The 23,956-nt window shown below is 57.4% G+C and overlaps 1 protein-coding gene across 2 annotated transcripts in view; it reads right to left on the bottom strand.

The window, feature by feature from the left end:
• The window catches only part of CELSR1 (cadherin EGF LAG seven-pass G-type receptor 1), a 146,317-nt gene that overhangs the window by 77,339 nt on the left and 45,022 nt on the right, over nucleotides 1-23,956 (bottom strand). For both annotated transcript variants that reach the window (XM_025282673.3, XM_044940747.2), the window contains exon 2: nucleotides 14,488-15,126. In XM_025282673.3, the coding sequence (XP_025138458.3) occupies nucleotides 14,488-15,126 (639 nt within the window). The remainder of the gene's footprint in view (nucleotides 1-14,487; nucleotides 15,127-23,956) is intronic.

The raw sequence follows: 23,956 nt of genomic DNA, 5'->3' as shown, positions 1-23,956 counted from the left end.
TCACCCCGTGAACACCACCTTTCTCTGGCCTGGCATCCTGCATACACACTCACTGCTATGAGCAATCACTCCGTGGACACGGCCTTTCTCTGTCCTGGCATCGCCCAGACACACTCACACACTCTCACTGCTATGAGCAATCACCCCGTGGACACCGCCTTTCTCTGTCCTGGCATCCCGCATACACACTCACTGCTATGAGCAATCACTCCGTGGACACGGCCTTTCTCTGAGCCTGGCATTGCCCAGACACACTCACACACGCGCACTGCTATGAGCAATCACCCCGCGGACACTGCCTTTCTCTGGCCTGGTATGTCTTCTCTGGTGTCTGCAGATGACTCTCCAGTGCCCAGCCGCAGCCCCACTTCAGGCACCCACATCCCTCTGGAGGTTTCGCCCACCTGGGCAGGGCCAGGGCGCCCAGGTCAGACTCTGATGGGCCCAGAATTCTCCATCCCAGCCCGTCCCAGCCCCAGGGTGACACCCACTGCATGACTGTCCCTCAGCCTCCGTCTCCCCAGGCTCTGGGTCAAGTCGGAATGCCCAGCACACAGAGGGTGCCTGGTGAACACCCGGCATGCAGCAGGTACTGGACGAGTGCCCGTGAGATGAAGTCATAAAATGCCAGGACTTCTCCATGTGCAAGCCGGTGACGACTGCTCGTACAGAATTATAAAACTTGCAAAATTCACATCTTTAATTCAAATGATGTCGGGAAAGATGTTGATGTCATGAATGAAGAATTAATTCTACAGATAAACATGACTTTTTTAAAATAAAAAAGGCAGTGAGAACTCTGAGCATGCCAGTTTCAGATGAACGGGGCTCCCTGTAAAGGCTCTCGCCCCTGTTTTCCAGGGGCGAGACCCAGGCCAACCCCAGGGCCCTGTGGGCACCTGAACAGGGTACTTCCCGAGGCAGACATTCCCGCTGACTTGCTCAAACCACACAGGAATCCACTTCCGTGTTTCCTTAACTGTATCCTCTATGCAGTGGTGACCTGGCAGATCCCAATGGCCGGCCCTCAGGGGAAAGCCCGGATTTCCATCGTGGATGTACCCCCATCACAGCCAGCTTGGCACCACAGAACTCAGAGTAGGGAAGAGACATGATGTGATGGTTTTTAATTCTTAAAATCATCTTCAGTTCAGTTCAGTCACTCAGTAGAGTCTGACTCTTCGCAACCCCATGGACTGCAGCACGCCAGGCCTCCCTGTCCATCACCAACTCCCGGAGCTTGCTCAAACTCATGTCCAGCAAGTTGGTGATGCCATCCAACCATCTCATCCTCTGTTGTCCCCTTCTCCTGCCTTCCATCTTTCCCAGCATCAGGGTCTTTTCAAATGAGTCAGTTCTTCGCATCAGGCGGCCGAAGTATTGGAGTTTCAGCTTCAACATCATCATCTTACTTCAGGCAAATAACTTGTATCAAATTCAGTGAGCCCTCTATCTTTAATATATATATCTCTTACAAGAAACACTATTTTACTGTAATAAATATTTTCAGTTATGCTTGCTTATCAAGATTTAACTTCAGTTTTCTTCTTCTAGGAATTCTCATTTAAAATAAATTTGGATTTCCAAATTTGTTTCAAGTGTCCCAGTGCCCTGCTTGGGTTCAAATGCTTGCTCCAAGTCTCCCTAACCCTGGGGAAGCCCCCCGTGCTGCTCCTGTGCGGCCCTCGCCCACTGTGACTGCCAGTCGTGCCCCACAACAAGGATCACGCTCAGCCGAGCAGACCCACAGCCGTGCTCCATACTGCACGCAGCACCGCAAGTCCTGCCCACAGGGCCCGGGCCCGGCCTCCTGCTCACGGCGGCAAGGGCACAATCCCACAGAGATCACTGTGGGACCCCCACCCCCTAAAGAGGCATTCTTAGCTGCAAAAGCTGAGGCCCCTCTGGCTGCCATGGCCTCACACACGTCCCCACCACTGGATGCCTGTCCTGCCCAGGCTTGACGCTGGGGGCTGAGGGACACTGCCTGCCCGGACCCCAGCCCGAAGTGCCAGAACCACAGACCCCAGGTTGGAGGGCCTTAAGTCTTCAGAGACGCCCAGATGCACCGAGCTCACATGGGCTCGTGTGCACGGCGGCCGCGCTGACAGCTCAGGGTGACAGGGGGCAGGGGGGCCTCACAGCCCCTGGTGTGGGACTCTTACACGCCCCCATTGCACAGGCGGGAAACTGAGGCCCAGCAGCGGGCTTGTCAGTGTGCGCATGCTCAGTCGTGTCCAGCTCTTTGCGTGGACGTGTAATGTGGGGGTGTGTGCATGTGTGTGTATGTGACGTACATGTGTGTGTATGTGATGCGTGCGGCATGTGCATGTAATGTGTGTGTGTGTGTATTGTGATGTACGTGTGTGTGTCATGCGTGGGGCATGTACATGTAATGTGGCTGTGACATACGTGTGTGTGTGATGCGTGCACCATGTACATGTAATGTGGGTGTGTGCATGTGTGTGTGTTGTGTGATGTACATGTGTGTGTGTGTGATGTGTGCGGCATGTACATGCAATGTGGGTGTGGGTGTGTATTATGTGATTTGTGTGTCTATTATGTGATGTGCATGTGTGTATATCTGTGTCACGTGTGTGGCATGTATATGTAATGTGTGTGTATTCTGTGATCTCTGTATGTCTATTATGTGATGTGTGTATATGTAACATGTGTGGCATGTATATGTGATGTGTGTGGCATGTATGTGTAATGTATCTGTGTGTGGTGTGTATATGTGATGCTGGGTGTGTGCACATGGTGTGTATTATGTGATGTGTCTATTATGTGATGCACATGTGTATATATGTGGTGTGCACGTGTGTGTGTAATGTGTGTGTGGCATGTACATGTGAGTATGGTGTGTATATGTAATGTGTGTGGCATGTATATGTGATGTGTGTGGCATGTATGTGTAATGTGTCTGTGTGTGGTGTGTGTATGTGATGTTGGGTGTATGCGCGTGTGTGTGTATTGTGTGATGTGTCTATTATGTGATGTGCGTGTATGTGTATGTGGTGTGTGTGTGTATATGTGGTGTGCGTGTGTGTGTGTATAATGTGCATGTGTGGCGTGTATATGTGATGTTGGGTGTGTGCGCACATGTGTGTGTATTATGTGATGTGTCTATTATGCGGTGTGCGTGTGTGTATATGTGGTGTGTGTGCATGTGTGTGTGTGTATAATGTGCATGTGTGGCGTGTATATGTGATGTACGTGTGTGTATATGTGGTGTGCATGTGTGTATATGTGGTGTGCATGTGTGTATATGTGGTGTGTGTATAATGTGCATGTGTGGTGTGTATATGTGACGTGGGGTGTGTGCACATGTGTGTGACCGTCACGGCAGGTGTGGGAGCCGAGGGGCAGGGCGGGAACCAGGAGATGCTGATGTGAATGTGGTCCCGCCAAGAGGCGCTTCAGGAGGGCCCGGGGCTGCCCCGATGGGGAGAGGGGAGGCAAGGGGCTGGGGGCCAGCAGGAGGGGCTGCGTAGCCAGGCTGAACCCCCAGCCCTGAAGGAGGGCAGGACGGGCCCCAGAACGGGAAGGGCGAGTAGAGGCTTGAGGCTGCCAGCTTTTCGATAAAGAGACAGCTGCCGCCTGGTCCTAAGCAGCAGCTCAGGGCTGTGAACTAAAGAACCAGACCCCACGGCGAGCCACCCGCCCTGCTCACGCGGGCAGCTTCAGCAGCGGGAGCGGAGGCAAGGGCAGGTCCTGCAAAGGTTAAACCCTGAGAAAATCAGCCCATCCACCCTGCCTTCCTCCCAGCCAGCCCCCACAGGCCGCTGCGGTGGACAGATGTCCCGAGCAGGCTCCTGACCACTGCCTCAGTTTCCCTGGCTGGAACCCCCCCGCCACCGAAGGCGGGAGCTCTGTCTCTGGCCCCAGAACAATCCAGGCCCCTCGGAGGCCAGGGTGCAGGTGAGATGAGTTGATTCCGTGAAGCTCTGAGCTGCACACCTGGCACGCGGGGCTGTCACGTGACACCTGCTATGACCTGGCTTCCTGACACTGGAGGTGCTCGCTGTCAACCCCTCGCGCCCCAAAGCCCTGCTCCCCGCCCTTCCAGCCTCTCCCCGCCCACTCTGAGTTACAGGGCTGCTGGACTGTCTCATCTCCTGGCCCGGCCCCCGAGCCTCCTCCCCCAGGGGGCAAGGCAGCAGGGAAAGGCCTCCCAGAGGCCGGAAACCGGAAGCCCAGACCACGGCAGGCCTGTCCCGGGCCGGGCCTTGGGCTGACTTCACTACTGTCTCTGAAGCAAATTCCCAGAACCCCGGCACACCCATTTTTTAAAATATAAATTAAAAAATGCATTCCAGCAGCAAAGAAAAACGATTCCAACTCATCCACAGCTCCTGGCTGTGAGTCAAGAGTCACCTACACACCCGAGGGGCTGGAACCCGGAGAACCTGAAAAGTCACTGAGCTTTCCAACCTCCTGGTTCAGGGATGGCCCGGCCCGCAGCCACACTTGGGGACCCTCCGTTCAGAAAACGGGTGCTCTCCCTACCCCCTGATGTCCTCTAGGGGGTGGGGGGAACAGAAAATAGCCAACCCTGAGGTCAGCTAAACGGTGGCTCCTGAGAGATGTGTCCACATCCTGACCCCCGGCACCTGTGACCATCACCCCACGGGGCAGACAAGTGAATATCACGTCACATGGCGCGAGACGGGATTAAAATAAGCACCTGGGGTTTGCAGCCCATGTGAGAATGGGGCAGAGGCCACTGTGGCTACAAGCCCAGGGAGCCCGAGCCCACCGCAGCTAAAAGAGGCAAACAGACCCACCCCGGGCCCCCAGCGCCTGCAGAGGGAGGCGGCCCAGCCCACACCCTGATTCAGAGTGCTGGCTTCCGGATCCGTGAAAGGATGAATTTTGATGTGTCGGGCCGCCCCGTCTGGTCTTCAAGTCCTGCAGCCACGGGAAACCACAATAAATCCTAAACACACCACAGAGGCCAGCCTGACTCAGCAGAAGTTTCCTCCTGGGCACAGTCCCAGGAGAAAGCAGCACTCCTGACACCTTTCAGCATCTCCAGAAACCTCAGCAGACACAGGGCTGCGGAAGAGAGAGTGCCCCATGTCCCCCAGACCCTCGTGGTGCCCGGCGGGCAGCCACTAAGGACGCAGGAGGTGCCAAATGAACACGCAGGGCCTGAGGCAAGGTGCGCCTGGTGACCAGCGGAGGTGCCACTGAGCTGACCACCAGGGCCTGAGCACACAGAACCCCATCCTGGCTCCTCACCAAGGTGCTTCCACCCCCGACAGCAAAGTCAGGGTCCTCCCCAGCCAGGGGTGTGGGCTCAGAAGGACACTGGGGGCCCAGGATGAGGTACAGCCGGGTAGAGGGTCCCACCCCAGGCAGACTGGTCCCCGCCAACATCCCCTGGGGCCTGCTGGGAGGCAGGTTCATGCTACCCTGTGGGCTGAGGGTAGGGCTGCCCAGGGCTCCCCTGTGCCCTCCTGGGCCTCTGCAGGCCTCTCTCCAGAGACCAGAGGTCCCCGCTTTGGAGCCCCAGGGATGGCCAGCCTGTGGCCAGGGAATCTGTCCTGCAACGTCCTGAGGACCAGCCCCAGGACAGCATCTTAGACGCAGGCCTGCAGTTCAGTTCTAATGACATGGGCACCTCTGAGGGCGGGGGCACAGGTGGGCCCGGAAGGTCTCTCAGAGAGGATGGGCTTGTGCAGGAGGGGTGGCAGAGACCCCGTGCAATGGGGAAGACGGAGGTGCAGGGCTTGGCCCCAGGCTGCTGTGTAGGGGTGAGGGGAGAGGCCTGGAGGCCGGGCTGGGGGTCCCCAGTGACCACGGGAAAGATCCTGTCGGTGGACAGACAACCCGCAGCTGTGGGGGCCAAGCCGGAAAGGGGCATGCCCAGCACGTTATCAGTATATGGGGAAAGCGTGCCAACTCTGGAAGAGCAACGTGTCCAGACTCGGCCGGAATGCTCACTGAAACCTTAATCACGGCACGGAGCAGCGGCTGAGCCGCCGGCGGTTCAGGTTCCCCTTCCTGCATGGTGCCAGGAGGAGCGGGGACAGTGTCTGCGGACAGAGCCACGTCCCGAGACAAGAACTCACGTTCTTCAGTCGCTGCCTGCAGTCGGGACAGCCGCGCCACCCTGGCTGACACACACGGCCTCCTCAGCTGCGCCCGGCCACCCAGCAGAGAAGTCACCCCGTCACCCCAGCCCCGCAGGCCCCTGGCCCGGGCAGACGTCAGTCTGTCCACACCAGGGGAAGGGCTCAGGGGTGGGCGACGGGCAACTGTGTGAGCAGAGACTGCTCTCTGTGGGGACGTCCGGGGTGGCCGCTCTTGGGTCAGGGGCTCAGACTGGACTCCCAGCAATTCTCGTGGGCGGCCCTCAGTCCGTGTGGTGCCTCCAGGGAAACAGAGGGGACCCTCCACCCCCCACGTCAGTGCCCACGGCAAAGGCCTCGCGTACGCATCCCCACACAAGCACCAAGTAAACGCCAGGGTCCGGCCGCGGGTGGTGGAGTACAGAGCCCCAGAGGCTCCCACCCTACCCGCTGGAGCCTGTGGGCACGTGCCCTCACCCCACGAAAGGCACTGGGCGGGTGTGGGTTGGATAGGGGCCCTGAGACTCGACACTGGGAGGCCAGCTGGATCCCCAGGGGCCCGAGGTAATGACCAGGGTCCTGGGGGTCGGGGGTCAGCGGGGAAGCGGAGACAACAGAGGCAGAGGCTGGGGTGAGGGGAGGAAGCGTCACCAGTCACGCAGAGCAGGCAGCGCCCAGAAGCCGGACCCGGAGGGGGCTCCCCAGGGCCCCCAGGAGCTCTGAGAATAAACCCGTGCGGTTTAAGCCCCTCGTGTGTGGGACTTTATCACAGCGGCTGCAGGACACGAGCTGGGGGGAGGCAAGCCCGGCCCTTGCTCCCGTGGAGCCCGCCCTCCAGGTCTTTCCGCAGAAGCACCCGATACGGCCTGCACGTATGCGGGGAAGACCCTGGCAGGGCCCGGCCAAGGAGCCCTGTCTCCCCCAGGACAGCAGGCGGGACGGCCCAGGGAGGCTCCGCCCGCACGTCCTCAGGCCGCTTCGCTCACTGCGGTCGGACACTTCAGTACCGACCTCTCTTTCTCAACAACTCAGGCCCTGCGCCCAGCTCACCGACCGCCCTAGACGCTGGCTGGGTGGACGTGGGGAACGCTTGTGTTCAGGTGTCTAAAAAGAAAGTAAACCACAGAGGCCTGTCTGAGTGTCCTCTGGCCCAGCAGCTGCTGGACAAGCAGGTTGACAAGAAGTGGCCATCAAACCAACCCCCAGAAGCCCTGAGGCCGGTGGAAGAGCACCCCCCCACTCCCCAGACCTTATGTGTAAGTCCTAATCCCTGGTCTCGGGAATTAGTCTTCAAACAGGTTCTTGTAGATGGAATCAAGTTGTTGTTATTTAATTGCTCAGTCGTGTCTGACTTTTTGTGACCCCATGGACTGTACACCAGGCTCCTCTGTCCATGGGATTTCCCTGGCTAGAATACTAGAGAGGGTTGCCATTTCCTTCTCCAGGGGATGATCAAGTTAAAGTGAGATTATACTGGATATTGATGAAGGCCCTGGTCTCATGACTCAGTTCAATTCACTTTAGTCACTCAGTCGTGTCCAACCCCCTGGACTGCAGCACACCAGGCTTCCCTGTGTATCGCCAACTCTCAGAGCTTGCTCAAACTCCTGTCCACTGAGTCAGTGATGCCATGCAACCATCTCATCCTCTGTCGTCCCCTTCTCCTCCTGCCCTCAATCTTTCCCAGCACCAGGGTCTTTTCTAATGAGTTGGCTCTTCCCATCAGGTAGCCAGAGTATTGGAACTTCAGCATCAGTCCAATGACTGGTGTCCTTTTAAGATGAGGGAAATCTGGACATGGGGACAGAGCCCCCCAGGGTGGGGTGGGGGAGGCCATATGAAGACAGAGATGGAGCTGTAAGCCAAGGACCACTTGGGCCACCAGAAGCTAAGAAGCTGCAGGAAGGACTGTCCCCCGGAGCAAGTCCCCGCCAACTCCTTGATTTTGGACTTCCAGCCTCCAGAAGGAATACATTTCTGTTACTTTAAACCACCCAGGGTGTGGCCCTGTGGCAGCAGGCCCAGGGAGCCAACAGGACCCCGAGGACCATCCTTCTCCCCAGAAACCATCTGGCTGTGCGTGGACACCCGAGTGGCGAGGAAGATGCTAATGCTGTGTGCCAAAAGTCCCAGCTTTGGGGAAAAGAATTCCATGGAAGAGAAAAGGAGCTCTCTGGCCAAATTTATCCTCCCCGCAATGCCTCGAATATGATTTTAATGGAAAACAAAGTCTCCCAGAAGTGCAATAATTCCCCAGCTTTACGATAACGCACTCGAGAAATGCCCGCTATCCCCAACCAGGAAGCTGTAGATGCTACAAAGAGAGAAAACTGGAGTAATCCTGAGTATCTGGAAAGTACATCTTCCTAAGAAAGGATTCTGCCTCTGCTTTATTTGAGATTTTAATTATAGGCCAGATAATGATTTTCATTTCGAATGATAATTAACGCTCGGGTTTAAGGACCAAATTCGACTTGACGGCGAACTCTTCCAAATGAGCTTTAATCCAGTAAACGGCAGTCAATGCAGCAAACTTATTTCTCTTGTGTCACGTGACCGTCACCCCACAGGAGGAGCGCACAGCTCAGACGCACGAAGCGCTTTCCGTCTAATAGGAGGGCACAGGGTCAGCGCGTCCCGGGAGTGTGGAGATACCGTTATGGTGATGAGAGATGCCAAGAGAACACTCAGAGGTGGGGTAAGTGTCATTTTTCACAGCAGAATCAGAGAAGCGCCAGAATTGACTTCAGTGTTTTCCCCATGAACAGAAAAGATGATTCAATTTTTATATTAAAAGTTTCTGTGGCCTTGAACCTACACAAAATACCCTGGCCCTGGAGAGGTCACCCTGGGGGACAGTCCAGGCCCCCAGCCTGGGGGAGGTCACTCTGAGGGACAGTCAGAGTCCCAGAAGGGCCCCCATAGGACAACTGGGACATCCCACCCAGGGGTAGTTAGCACAAAGCTCAAACCCAGCACCACAGAGACCGTCCTAAGTGGCCCCTGACCCTCTGATCCCCAATCCAGGCTAAGTCCACTGGGGCACACCTTTGATGACACAGGGTCCAGCAGTGTGGATGTTGGGAGCCCAGGGAGAGCCGGGCGCTTCACGCACAGAGCAGGACTATTCGCTGAACCCTCTGAACCCAGAGGAGCGGCCCGGGGTCTAAACACAGAGGCTCAGGGCTCCCCTCGTCCCCCGACATGCATGTGGCTGAGCGGTCTGGGAAAGCCCTCCTTCCCAGCTGACCTCAAAGCTCCCACCTGCCCTGGTGAGAGGAGCCAGTCTTGCTTCTAGAAGGCCGGCAAGGGGCAGTGTGCTGGGCTGAGGTCAGCGTCCAAGGCTGTGGGGGAGGCTGGAGCTCTGCACCAAAGCGACCCAGCACAAGTGGTCATGTGACCCTCTGGGCACCCACCCCCGCCCCAGGCACCCGTGAAGAGCAGATCACAGGGGCAGGGCCGGGAGGCTTGGCTTCAGGTTAACTATGAAGCATGGGGTTGGGCAGGGGGCACCCACTGTGAGCCCTGAACAGGCTGAAATGAGAAGCCAGGGTGGGGAGGCCAGGTGGGGAGGCTGGGTCGGGCACTGAAACCGGTGCTCAGGAAAGAGATCCCCAGGTCCGCCCGCCCCCCACCAAGCTCTGCCTCTGGGTGTCCCTGAACCAGGTGACAGCTGTCCCCACCTCACGGGGCTGTGGCAGGCCTTGTAGAGCAGAGCCTGGGTGGACACGGTCTCCCCCACGGCAGCGAGGAGCGATCAGGCTGTTTAATTACGGACACGACACACCAAGGGGCCGTAGGACCCAGGCTCAGAGTCACAGCCCGAGGCGCGCCCTGGGCCCGCCCAGTGGCAAGTCCGCCTGGGCCGGAGGAGTTCGCCTCCCACTGATGCTTCTGAACTGCGGTGCTGAGTAAGACTCTTGAGTCCCTTGGACAGCAAGGAGATCCAACCAGTCCATCCTAAAGGAGATCAGTCCTGGGTGTTCATTGGAAGGACTGATGCTGAAGCTGAAACTCCAATACTTTGGCCACCTGATGCGGAGAGCTGACTCGTTGGAAAAGACCCTGATGCTGGGAAAGATTGAGGGCAGGAGGAGAAGGGGACGACAGAGGATGAGATGGCTGGATGGCATCACCGACTCAATGGACAAGAGTTTGAGTGAACTCCAGGAGTTGGTGATGGATAGGGAGGCCTGGCATGCTGCAGTTCATGGGGTTGCAAAGAGTCGGACATGACTGAGCAACCGGACTGACCTCGGGAACGGGGACACAGCGTGATTCTCCCGCTGCCACCGCTCAGAGACCCTTCGCACTTCACTTGGAACCTTTAGTGCCCTGCATGCAAAAGGTGCTTCTTAACAGATGTTGTGATGTCAATGAAGCAAGAAAAAGAACTCAGTACACAGGTGAACCCGGCCATCTCGCCCTCAAGGGGTCCACAGGGTGGATGAGCCTGAGCTCAGAAGCCAGAGCACCAGCTTCAAATCCTGCCTCACCCTCACCCGGCTCTAGAGCAGGCCTGTTGCCGCCACCACGAACACTCCGGGGAGGACCGTTCTCTGTGGGAGACGCCCCATGCCCTGGAGTGCACTGGGAGCACGCCTGGCCTCCAGCCACGGGCACCCCAACCCCCAAGACAACCAAACCATCCTGGGATGTTGTCACGTGTCCCCTGGGGGCAGAGTCTCCCCCACAGAGAACCTCTAGACGAGACACTTGAATGTCCTGCAACACAGGCTCTCCAGTTTCCGACTGGGGACACGGAGCTGCTGGGAGGATCAGGGTAATGGGGTAGACTCGTCTGGAACAGGAGAGCACACAGAAGGGCCCACCGAGTCCCATCTGCAGGTCGCCGCCCTCCTGAGGGTCATGGAAATACGTGGCTCACACCCCAAATGAGAGCAGATCAACCAACACGTAAACAGAGGGAGTTTCCAGGGAGATCAACAGTCACTGTTCCAGGAAGCCAGGGACCTCCTGGAACCTCCCCAGAGCAGGGACAGCACTGGGCTGGAACCCAAGGGCAGCAATGACAGAGAGATGGCAGGTGTGGAGGAGAGGAGGCAGGAGGGATGGGCCACATGCGTGGGGAGTTTAACCAAAATCCATGTCAAAGCCACGCTCTTCACAGGCCGGAGCGGTCAGGGACCGCGATCCAGGAAACCGGCATGCGAGGTCCCCAGGCTGACCTCAATGCCTGCAGTCCTCTGTGCCCGTTCCCTCCAGAGCGGGGCCCCTGAAGACCCCAGCCAGGCCCCCACGCAGAGCTATGACAAGGAGAGATGCCTCCTCCCTATAAGGACAGGGAGCCCTCGCTCCGGGGGCCCTGGAACTTCCTTGAGGCCAAAAGGGACGGAACAAACACCAGGGAGCCGTCGGGGTATTTTTCCAGCATCAAATTCATGAGCTTTTCCTGAAATTAACTGATACCTTCCTTCACCCAGCTCATCTCCCGTCCAGCAACACAGGAAGCCAGGGCCGTCCTGCGGTCCTGGGCCCCTTCCAGCTTCCCTCCCGCCAGGCCCGAGCTCGGCTTACCCGGGAGCCAGTAATAAAACGCTGGCGACGACAGCACGGCTTTCACCAGGAACAAATGGGCTCAATTACCTCCAGCAAGAGAGCAGGGCTTCAAAGGGAGAGAGGAAGAAAGAGAGGAAGGCGGACGCAGGAGGAGTAATCAGTCTGACTCAGCCTTATCTCGGAGGGAAACGCGTACGACTCCTCAGTACCGAGGACGTTCAGATGAGGCCCCTGCCCATCGGGACCTTTCAGCGGCGATGACACGCGGGGTCATTCCTGGGCATAATTTCTCTGGAAATGACTCTGGTGATGAAAACGGAACTTGAGAAGTCTGGAAGTCCTTCCCACCAACAGGCTGATGCCTCTGTGGAGAGGACCCAGGGTCCACGGGTCCCCAGTGCCTCTGCTTACCCTGCCCAGACGTGGCCCCAAGCTCACGTTTGGAATTTCTGGAGCCCAGGTCTGTGGCTGCGGCTACGAGGCCACGCTGGTCTGCTCAATCAGGACAGAGCACCCCCCACGCTGGCCAGCTTCAAGATGAAGCCGCCAGAGTCTGGGGGTGTTTGGGGTGTCCCCCACGTGGCCCCTACCGTCACACGTCTCCACCAGGGAGACGGCTGATTGCATGGCAACCTTGGGTGGCCCACCCCACTGGGCGGGGCGGGTGTGATGCCTGCGCTGGCCGGCATACAGCAGGCACTCAACTAATGCTCATTGAGCGAGCAAATGACTGCTCACTGGCTGACCCTCTGGAGGGCACCAGGCTCTGTCCCAGGGGCCTGGGGCCACGGCTTCTCCGCTGGAAGCAGGAGTCATTATGGACCCACTCCCCATCTAGGCCATGTAGTGGGGAGGGAGGCAGAGACACCCAGCTTGGCGGGGAGGCGGGGAACATTTCCCCACTGTGCGGAGGGCTGACCATGGCTGGCACAACTGGGCAGGGACTTCTGAACAGGCCAAGTGGGAGGGGGAGGAAGGGGTGGACTCCCACCCGTGTGTCCACGGCACGGCTCCTGGGCACGACGACAGCCCTGATGACTCAGGCGTGGGCTCGGGCCCCGGGGTCCCCTTTACCTTCCCTGCTCATCACTAGATCCCAGGGCAGCCAGGAATTTACAGTTAACAATTGGGAGACCATGGAGAAGAGATGGGCAGGGCCGGACGTGACAGATGGACGGACAGACAGACACAGACGGCTGAGGGGCGCCACGGCGGGCAGTCGAGCCCTTCTTGCCACAGAGGTGCCAGCAGATTATAACCAGGCTGGGCTCAGACGCAGCAGGCCGGGGCGCACACCAGCTCCCCAGGCTGCCAGACACCACCTCCTCCAGCAGCGTTTCCTCCTCTTCGGTGCAGAGCACGGCCTGCCCGCCTCCTGCCCCCAGAGTCCCCACCCCAGGCTCACGCTTGTCCTGCTCCAGGAACACCTGCTATGCCCGTAAGCCCCGGCCTGGGCTCCATCCAGGCCACGCCCCACGCGCGCAGAAACGGTCTCCCCACTGTCTACAGCAAACACGCCCACCGAGGACACGGTCCACAGGAGACTCTCAGAGCCTCCTCCGGGCCGAGTCAGGTCCCACCTGACCTCAGAGAACTTTCCAGAAAGACAGACGGTCACCATCTGCCTCAGAACACTTGTTTCTCGAACGGGCGACTGGATTCTATGTGGCCACAGCAAGAGTGTGTGTTTCTGGGCTGCTTTCGGTGGGATTTTTGTTTTTAAAAACAACCATCGGCTGCCTTTAGAAAGACTCATTTTGGTGACAGATCAGGATGTCTCAAGCGAAGCGTATCTTGGAGGCAGGGAAGATGAGTAATTTCTACAGCTACAACGAGGCATGAGAAAACCAACGTCATCTTTCCAGATCCCAACAATTAGTGGCTCACTATTTCTATCCCAGTTACGCTATTTTAATTTTTAAATATTTGTTTATTTGGATCTTTACTGCAGCCCGAAGGATCTTCAGTTGCAGCACGTGGGACCTAGTTCCCTGACCAGGGGTCAAACCTGGCTCCCTGCCCTGGGAGCTCCGAGTCTTACCCACTGGACCACCAGGGAAGTTCCTATGCTGTTTCACTATAACCAATTAAACTCGAAATCAGGAATGAACTACTTTAAATTCAAAGCCACTTTGGGACTTCCCTTGTGGTCCAGTGGTTAAGACCACCGCCTTCCAAGGCAGGGGATGTGGGTTTGACCTTTGTGGTCGGGGGAGGGGCAGCTAATTGTGGTCGGGTGGCGGGGGGTGGGGGCTGCAGCTAAGATCCTATGTGCCATGTGGCCAAAAAAGGCAAAACATAAAACAGAGGCAATATTGTAACAAACTCAACAGAGACTAAAAATGGTCCACATCAAAAAAAAATCTTTAAAAGAAAACGAAGCCACTTAAACAAAACACATGTCATTTCATCTGGGTAGATTTTCAGTGGGCTCTGGTTGCCCAAGCTTCCTCCTACTGTCCTTCCAAAGAAAGCGAAAAGTGAAAATGAAGTCGCTCAGTCCGACTCTTTGAGACCCTATGGACTGTAGTCTACCAGGCTCCTCCTTCCATGGGATTTTCCAGGCAAGAATACTGGAGTGGGGTGCCATTTCCTTCTCCAGAGGGGATCTTCCCGACCCAGGGATGGAACCCAGGTCTCGCGCATTGCAGGCAGACGCTTAAGAGGGTGGCTTAAATGGCACGGGGTCAGTGGAGACCCCGGAGCTGTGGTCAGGAAACAGAGCCAACACCCGGGGGCCCGGGGGCCACCCTTTGGCCACGTCCCTCAGGAAGGGAGTGGACGGAGGAAACTTGCGGGCACTCTGACCTGTGCGCTGGAAGCCCGGTGTGAGGCACCGGTGACCGGGGCCTCCCCGCGCCCCCGAGCCCCCGGGAGAAGTGGGCCCTACCTGTGAAGTCCTCCTGGCACTCGCACGTGTAGCCGCCCTCGCGGCTGCGGCAGCGGCCGTGGGCGCCGCAGGGGCCGGAGTAGCACAGGTCGATCTCGGTCTCGCAGTAGTCGCCGGTGAAGCCGGGCGGGCAGCGGCACCGCAGCCCGTTCACCGGGTGGATGGGCCGGAAGAGCACGGTGGGGGAGCTGATGAAGGGCGCCGAGCTGTCGAACTTGAGCACCGACACGCACTTCATGTAGTTCTCGCACGGCTCCCGCAGGCAGATGTTGTCGTCGAAGGGCAGCACGCGCTGCGTGGACACGGCCGTCAGCAGCGTCCGGTTCAGGTAGATCTGCTCCTGCAGGTCCTCCGACGGGAAGAACTTGTCCCGGACGCCGCCGGGCAGCAAGGCCGAGAAGGTCACGTTCAGGATGTTGGCGCTCACGTCCGTGTCGTTCTGGATGTTGAAGACGAAGACGGCGTCCTTGGTGGTGGACAGCACGGCGGCCACGCCCTCCACGAAGCGCGACAGTAGCGGGGACAGGAACCGCTCCTGAGACATGTTCTCCAGGCGCACGGTGATGCTGTTGGTCAGCATGTCGTCCGTGATGACCGTGACCCGCAGGGTGCAGAGCGCCACCACGCTGTGGATGCCGTCTGAGAGACAGAAGGTGGGGGTCATTCAGAAGCCCGCCTGCCCGGTCCCCTCGCCCGGCACCCCCGAGCCCCAGGCCCCTGCCCACTCGTGACCACGACCTTGACCCCGCATCCCAGGGACTGCTTCCCTCCTCCCCAACACTCGGCTTCTGAAAGCACAGCTCCCGTCACGCCCATCAAGCTCAGAAGCCCCCAGGGGAACCGCCCCCCCAGCTCAACAGGGCATCTCAACGCTCACCACACAACCCAGCCCTCACTGCCGGAGACTCTGGCCTCACACACTTTCCTCCAGACATGGGGGGACGCCGAGACCCCGTTCTCCCTGCTCTCTCCTCTCTCTGCACCTGCTCCAGCCGCCCACCCACCCCCCAGCCCAGCTCAGAGCCCACGGCGTCCAGCACGGTCCCCGCCCAGGTACGGCCTTGACCTCTGCTGTGCTGACGGCCTCTCTCCTCCTGGCTGTGTCCTGCTCATCTAAACACACCCGTGCGTGCTCAGTCACTTCACTCGTGTCTGACTCTTTGCAACCCCATGGACTGTAGCCTGCCAGGCTCCTCTGTCCGTGGGATTCTCCAGGCAAGAATACTGGAGTGGGTTGCCATGCCCCTGTCCAGGGGATCTTCTCGACCCAGGGATTGAACCCGTGTCTCTTATGTCTCTGGCACTGGCAGGCGGGTTCTTTACCACGGGTGCCACCTGGGAAGCCCAGCATCCAGGAGCTCACCATGTGTTGCTTTAGAAAGACACACAGGAGAACACGGCCTCTCAGCCAACACAAATGACCACTCATGAAGGGAGGTCCTCAGGACTTGGCGGCCAGAGACAGCGGAGGGTTTGGGTCACCAGGCTGAGCAACGCCCCAGGTTCCCAGCCCAGAATCAGGCGGGCTGTCCAGCGGCTGCCCCAGGGACTGGCTCCGGCCACGATGGCCAAAGGGCAGCTCCATCACCTCCAGGGCAGCCCTGAGGTGCAGCCACAATGCTCAGGGACCTCCACCTGCTCCCATCCACCCCCCACACCACGTGCTCTGGGGCCCGAGAAACACCTGGCCAAATTCTCATCCCTGTGACTCAGCTCGGCTCTGCGTCCCGGCAGCCCAGACGGATGCCCCACAATGTGGGTGCAGCCTGTGCCCTCCGTGAGCACCCCCGCCCCGGTTCCCTGGGGCATCTGGGCAAGCTCTGAGCCCCTGGCGGGCCCCACCCTCCCAGAGCTGGAGCTGGGCTGTGCCCCCGGACGGTCAGGGGCCAGGGACCACCTTCCGGCCCGAGTCTGGGAAGCCTCACGACCCCCGAGAGGACGTGGTGAGGTGACAAGCCCTGGAGGCCACCCTGTCCCTCTGGACCCGGCACAGCCGCCACCAAACACAGCTTGCCGGGAGCCCTCAGAAGGACAGGCAAGCAAAGCATGGGAGCTTCTGCACCTGGGATGGGTTTCCTCAGACACCCAGGAGCCAGAAGCCACTTTTGGGGAACCCTGAGTCACAAAACCTGTCCAGACAGCAGAGAAACGTAACTGCCGCAGAAGTCCCAACACGTTCGGGTGCAAACCTGAGACTCCCAGGGATCCTAAGAGAAGCCGGCATTACCCCATTTGACAGGCGAGAAAAACTGAGACCCTGGGAAGTCAAGTCTCACACCTGAGAACTCACACTTGGTGGAGGGGCCCCTGGCTCCCCCAGTAATAACACCCACCGCCTAGTAGGTCAGGCAGTGAACGCCCCATGACGGCTCCACCTGGTCCTCACGATAACCTGGAAAGGCTGACTTTTTTTCTTTTCGGCTGTGCTGCTCTGCTTTCGGGATCTTAGTTCCCCGACTAGGGATTGAACCCAGGCTGCTGGCAGTGGAAGCATGGAGTCCTAACCACTGGACCACCAGTGGTCCACATATCTTATGGTCCTTATGGTCCATACGTGGTCCATCCTCGCCACCCTCCCTTGTCTTAAAGACACCCCCCTGCACCAGGGCCCTTGTGCGCTGCATCTTCTGCCTGGAACACGGCGTCCTTGTCGCTGGTAGCTGCTCCCTGGGCCATCCGGACTCAGCGGCACGACCCCCATGAGAGCGGCCTTCCACACCCCCCCCCACACACTCTGCCACACCCCCACTTTAATTCCTGTACAGGAGCGGCCGCGGCCTGATTTATTTGTTCACGTCCGTCTCTCCCCCAGTGAAGTCGTGAGGACCAAGAACCTGTAGGTCTTGTTCCTGCTGCACCTGTCACTTCTACAGTGGTCCCCGGCACTCAGAGGCCGCTGGACAAACATTCGGGGGAAGGTGGGAGGGGGCAGCGGAGGGGGGAAGGGAAAGACCTTGTCCAGCGGCATCTCTTTAACCCCAAGACTGACATTGGCACCAACAGCTTCAGAGACTTCATTTTTCCATCCAAGCTATTTTTCTGCGGGTGTTTCTTTTCTCGCTCTCTTTTTTTTTTTTTTGCAAAGGCCCAATGTAATAATACGAGACATAGGATATTCTTTCCTTGTAGCACTTGTTATGAAACATCCTTTTAATCTTAAACCACACACAGATGGATTCTGGTCCGAGATTCAACGGTCATGCTGGTTTTAAGCTCAAAAGCTCAGGCCATCTGGGCATGCTCTGGGCTGTCCTGCCCTCTCCCTCCCAGGGGTCCAGGGCTCAGACCCTCCCACAGGGAGCCCAGGAGGGCAGAGCACAAAGGAACGTCCAGGACCAAGGAGCCAGGTTATGACCAGAAAACAGCACTGAATATTAACTCATGTCAAAGGTGCTGTCAAGTAAAATACGCACCTTACTGTTAATCTCACCATTAATTTCTTTCAAGACCATGGACCGTCCTGGACAACCAGGTCCTGGAGACAATGAGTTTGCCCTGAGTTTACATCATCTGGGTTGGATTTCTGAGTCTCCAGGAGCACAAACCCGACTGTCCACCAACAGGGAGCCACGAAATAAAAGGATGGCTGTCCTCACCCTGCAGCTCAGCTCAGCCACACCCACTGGGTAACATCCCCTTCCACGGGAGTCAGGGCAGACCCAGACAACATGAAGTTAGGGGGCAAAAGCAAGTCACTCTTCACACAACACATATGTTTACACGCAAGTCCAGAGAGCCACTAGCATGGGGAGCAAAAACTTCAGTGCTGACAGGGATTCTGTCTGGGTTGCTGAATTTGTTTTTAAATCAAAAACTTTTTTAGTTTGTTTTTAAATTTCAAGGAAAACTTTTAGAGTAGCTTTAGTTTACAGAAAAATTGTGCAGACAGTGCAGAGAGGTCCTGTATACCGAGCATCCAGTGTCCTGTTATTCAGGAGCTCAGTCGAGTCCGACTCTCTGCGACCCCATGGACTGCAGCACGCCAGGCCTCCCTGTCCATCACCACCTCCCGGAGCTTGCTCAAACTCACGTCCATCGAGTCGGTGATGCCCTCCAGCCATCTCATCCTCTGTCGTCCCCTTCTCCTCCTGCCCTCAATCTTTCCCAGCATCAGGGTCTTTTCCATTGAGTTGGCTCTTTGCATCAGGTGGCCAAAGTACTGGAGTTTCAGCTTCATCGTCAGTCCTTCCAGTGAATGTTCAGGACCCAGTTACTCCCACAGTTAACTTTATTATCACACTGTGTGGGGTGTGTATTTGAATGAAGTGAGATGGACATTGTTCACCGGAGCCCACACTCCCCCGTCCTTTCTTCGGTTTCGCCTCCTGTCCTCGGCATCCCAGGACCGCACAAGACGTGTAGGTGTCCCATCCCCTTGCTCCTCCGGCTGTGACGGTTTCTCAGACTTTCCTTGTTTGGATGATCTTGACTGTTTGCAGAAGCTCTGGTCAGGAATGTCACTGATGTTCAGGGGCCTTTCACCTGCTCCTGCCTGAGCAGCCGTCCGGTCGATCACTCAGAAGCCTGTTTCGTTTGGGAGACCAGGGAGCTCCCGCGGGACTCCCCGGGCCTGAACTGCAGGCCCTTTGTCCGCAGCTGCAAACAAGGCCGGAACCAGGGCCTCCCAGCCGGGAGGCGCAGGGCTTTCACTAGCTCAGCCGGGTCCCCTCGCGGTCACAGAGAAGAGACAGAGGAGAAGTGCCGCGGGGCCGGGGCACCCACCAGTGGGCACCGCCCACAAACCCCAGAGACCGCAGGCAAGGGGGCCTCGTAGGTCTTCATGGAGGGAAGGGCCCGTCCACGAGCCCGGCTCTGGTCATGGGGCAGCCGTCGTCCACAGTCTAGACCCTGGGCTCACTCAGCCCCACGCGTCTCAGTGCCCGTGGAGCCGGGGGCCCTCAGTGGGCAGGGGACAGAGCTGGGCTGGCGAAAGGTGAGACAGGAAGGCCCCAGGAGGCCGGGGTGTGGGGTCAGATGGTGGAGGGCAGCCGCCTTCCCAGCACGGAGCGTGGAGAAGGCAGGAGGGCCCAGATGGCCGCGGCCTCGGGACGCAGGCGTGTCGGGACGGCCGGCCCACAGCCTGGGGCTCAGAAAACACCAACCCTCTCTGTGCGGAGACTGGAAGTCCAAAGTCAAGGGTCAGCAACGTTGGTTCCGCCCAGGGGCTCAGAGGGATGACCGGTCCCTTGGTGCCGACCTGGCGTCCGGTGCCTGCCAGCAGTCCTCGGCCTGCAGACACCTCTGCCTCACGTCATGTCGTGGGTCGTGTGTCCAGATTCCCCTCTTAAAAGGACACCAGTTGCTGGATCGGGACCCACCCGAGTCCAGGAGGACCTCCTGACCGTGCTTAGCTTCATCACATCCTCACAGGTCCAGCTACATCACCAGACCATCAAGTGAGGCCAACACGCCCGGCACTCGTCAGGAAACTGCCGGCCTCATGAGGCACAAGGATTGAGGAGACCTTAAAAAGGAGGGGGTCCCGGCATGGGTACGAGACAGAGGAACCTGAGGACAGAGTGCTGAGCGAGAGGGACCAGACACAAAAGCACAGATGCCGTGTGAGCCCAGGGACACGGGGTGGCCAGAGTGGCCAAGCTCACGGAGACAGAGCAGACGGCAGGTGTCGGGGCCGGGGGGGGGGGGGGGGGGGTGGCGGCTAGCGTTTAAGCGGGACGGGGTCTCAGCTGTGCAAGATGAACACGTCCTGGAGACGGACGGGCTGATGGTCATACAACAGTGTGAGTGGACTTAATGCCACGGACCTGTACACAGAAAAACAGTTGAACGACAGCCTTTATGTTATAAATTTTACAGTTTGAATAAGGAAGATGAATACATAAACAAACAGGAAGGATGAAGAAATGAATAAAGAAACGGCCAAGATCCCAAAGCTGCCTTCTACTCTCACTCCCATTTTTATTATTTACTGTAAAGCTTCCTGATAGGGGATAACTCTGGCTCAGGGACGCCCTCTCCTAACTTCGTGTGTGAACGAAGCACCTATCCCAGGGTCAAATTCAGCATCCACAATATCGAGTTATCCCGTGAAACAGCTTGTTGTGTCCATGCCGGACAGAACCTTCTGGAAGGCTGAAGTCGTACCAGGCCCCACTACCTCCAGGAAGGCTTCTCACAGCTCCCAGCCGCCACTCTGACCCCGGGCTACAGAAGCTGTGAGCTGAGACGCATTCTTGTCAAGATAAGCACTTTCACCTAAGAGTCAAGGATGGATTCCTCAGAAAGTTAAACATGTAATTGACACCTGACCCCAAATTCTACTCGGAGGTGAAATATAAACTACATGAAAACATATATCCACACAAAATCTTGTACGTGATCTTTGGTGCAGCTGACGACGATTTACAAGAGCCAGGAAGTGGAAACCCACATGCCCATGGACTGATGCATCCTATCTAAACAAGATGTGGTCCAAAAAAAAAACAAAACACTAGAAACTAGATGCGGTCCATCCATATGATGAACTCAGACACAGAGAGACATGAAGAATTGACAACCTCAGAAACACGCTCAGGGAAGGAAGCCCATCTCAGAAGCACACACTACAATTTCACGTGCATGAACTGTCCAGAACACGTAAATCCGTAATAATAGAAACCAAACAGGGCTGCCAGGGACGGGCGTGGGGACTGCTGGTGGGTGTGGGTGTCCCTGGGGTGATAGAAATATCTGGGGACTAGACAGAGGGGTGGTTGCACAATACCCTGAATGTACCAAATGCCACGGAGGCGTCCACTTTGAAACGGCTCATTCTACGACGTGATGTGAATGCCACCTCAATAATTAAAAAGGAAAAAAAGAGTTAAGGATTCACCCTATAAAGAGTATAGTTTTATCTTGCATGAGATTATCCTAAAGGAAAGAAATTATTTTAAAAGGCATCGTGGAGCTTCCCTTGCAATCCAGTGGGTTAGGACTCTATACTTCCCCAGAGCACAGGTTCGATCCCTGGTCAGAAAACTAAGATCTGGCAAGCAGTGCAGCCAAAAAAAAGAAAAAGGCATTGTAAGAAGGATTTTCTTAAAACTAAGTGATGAACTGAGTCAGAGGAGATGAGCCGAGAGCGGGGAGCAGAAGCTTTGACAGAGCTGGGAGCCATGTTCCGACCTACGGTGACGGTGAAAACACGAGTTCCCGCTCAGGCCAGGCCGGCTGTTTACACTGCCAACTGAACGTTGCGAAAGAGACCAGCACACACCCTCAGTGAAAACACAGCGGTGGCCCCGGCTCTGATGGGATCTTGTGGAGCGTTTTGTCAGGGACCGCTGTTGCTCCTGGGTTTTGTTTTATTTCCAGCACTGGCTGAACAATGTGTAGCCTCGCTGGCTGAACAAGAAGCCAGCAGTCAGATCTTCCCACGCTCCTCGCTGTGTTACGTTTCGGGGGAGAAAGGCAGAGAGGCAGGGCCTTCAGCATCCGGCTGGGCCCCCGCACCGTGGGCAGCAGCCGGACACTCCGGGTAGGGGTGGATAACTTGCGGCTGGGGGCCGGCCCGGGCACTAAGGGTGTGAAGCAGCACTCCCAGGCCAGGTGGTCACCCACCCCTGAGCCGCCCCAAACACAAACGACTCCAGACCTCGGCAGACACCCACTGGGGGCAGAATCACACCCAGGTGACAGCCCTGCTCTGGGAGACCACACGGAGGTTTCTGGACTCTTCTTTTGGCTTGAGATTGGTGGTGAGACCCGGGAGCTGGGCGTCAGGCAGGACGGCCCAGGGGCTCCATGCCTCCAGCAGTGCAGCGGGGCTTCCCTCCACCATCGGGGCCAACGTGGAGTCAGTCCGGCCTCACTCTTCCCTGCCAGAGCCAGACAGGCCACTCTTGTGTCCCGTCCTAGGAAAACGGCCAAAGCTCCCCCACGACAAAGACTCAGGTCCAAATGCATTTCAAAGAACTAGTGACTCAAACGCACTCCTTTTTATAGCTGAGTAACATCCCACTGTGTATATGCACAACTTCCTTATCCATTCATCGGGTGATGGGAGTGGGAGTAACATCCCACTGTGTATATGCACAACTTCCTTATCCATTCATCGGGTGACGGACATCCAGGTTGCGTCCGTGTCCTGGCTGTTGTAAACGGGGCTGCCATGCACGTTGCGGTACGCGTCTTTTTCAACTCTGGTTTTCTTCAGGGTATGTGCAGTTGCAGGGCAGCAAAGGAGACGCAGGCATTTTAGACACAGCGGGGGAAGGAGAGGATGGGAAGATTTGGAGGGAAGGAGAGGATGGGAAGATTTGGAAGAACAGCACTGAAACCTACACACTACCACGAGTAAAACAGACCGCCAGTGGGAGCTCGATGTACGACGTGGGGACCCAAAGCCGGCGCTCTGTGGCAACCTGGAGGATGGGGTGGGCAGGGGGCGGGGCGGTTCAGGAGGGAGGGACACATATACACCTAATGCCGGTTCATGTTGATACACGGCAAAAACCATCACGGTATTGTAAAGTAATTATCCTCTGATTTTAAAAAATTGGGGGGAAAAAAAGAACTGGTGAGTGCCCCGCCCTGCCTGGCTCTGAGCTGAGCGACGGCCTCCAGGGTGATCAGGGTGACACGGCCCCGGCACCTGCCGAGGGTCACTCACATGTCCTGCGGCCCCAGGCAGGTCAGCCCGAGACTGCTGTGGGCAGTAAAGATGAGACTGTTAACAAACGCGCAAACCCAACCCAGCCTGCAGGCTGCTGAGCCCAGGGGCGCTGCCGGGGCCTCTTCAGTCACTGCAGCTTGCGAGCAGCCCACAGGCAATCCGGGAGGTTCCAAAGAAGCAGGAGACCCAGGAAGCCTCTGGGCAGGAGACGTAGGCCCCAGTGGCGATCCTAGGGGACAGGTGAGGAGGGGACCTCCTGCTGTTACTTGGCACTCACGTAAATCTTTGTCTGTGGCTTTGCGTGGTGGGCAAAATAATGCTTCACCTCCCCAAATGAGGCCCAGTCCAGAGGCCCAGAACCCGTGAGTGGGTCATGCTACGTGGCGAAGGGTCGGGCTGCTGATAGGCTGACCTTGAAACAGGGAGACCATCCAGGTGGGCCCAATGTGACCACAGGGCCCTGAGGAGCGGAAGAGAAGACAGTGAGAGAAAGGCACAGGGATGCCGCGCTGCCGCTGCGCAGACAGGGAGGGGGCCCAAACCTGCGGTGGAGGCGCCTCTGGCTGCTGGAGGAGCCGGGTGGAGAGTACCCCCCGGAGCGTCTAGAAAGGAGCATAGCCTGCTACAACCCGGTTTCTTCCCAGTGAGACTGTGCCGGACTCCTAACCCAGCGAACTGAGCAAGGATAAATCCAGGTTGTCTCCAGACACCATGCTTGTGGTCATTCGTTACAGAAGCTGTGAAAGATCCCATGCTGTGAGGTTACCATTACCTTGACACCAGCATCAGACAAGGAGAGGGCTTCCCTGGCTCAGGGGTTAAGAATCCTCCTGCCAATGCAGGAGACAGGAG

Source organism: Bubalus bubalis, chromosome 4 (assembly GCF_019923935.1).
Source record: "Bubalus bubalis isolate 160015118507 breed Murrah chromosome 4, NDDB_SH_1, whole genome shotgun sequence".
Taxonomy (NCBI): Eukaryota; Metazoa; Chordata; class Mammalia; order Artiodactyla; family Bovidae; genus Bubalus; species Bubalus bubalis.
Note: the sequence above shows the minus strand (reverse complement) of the source record. Positions and strands in the feature narration are given on the sequence as shown.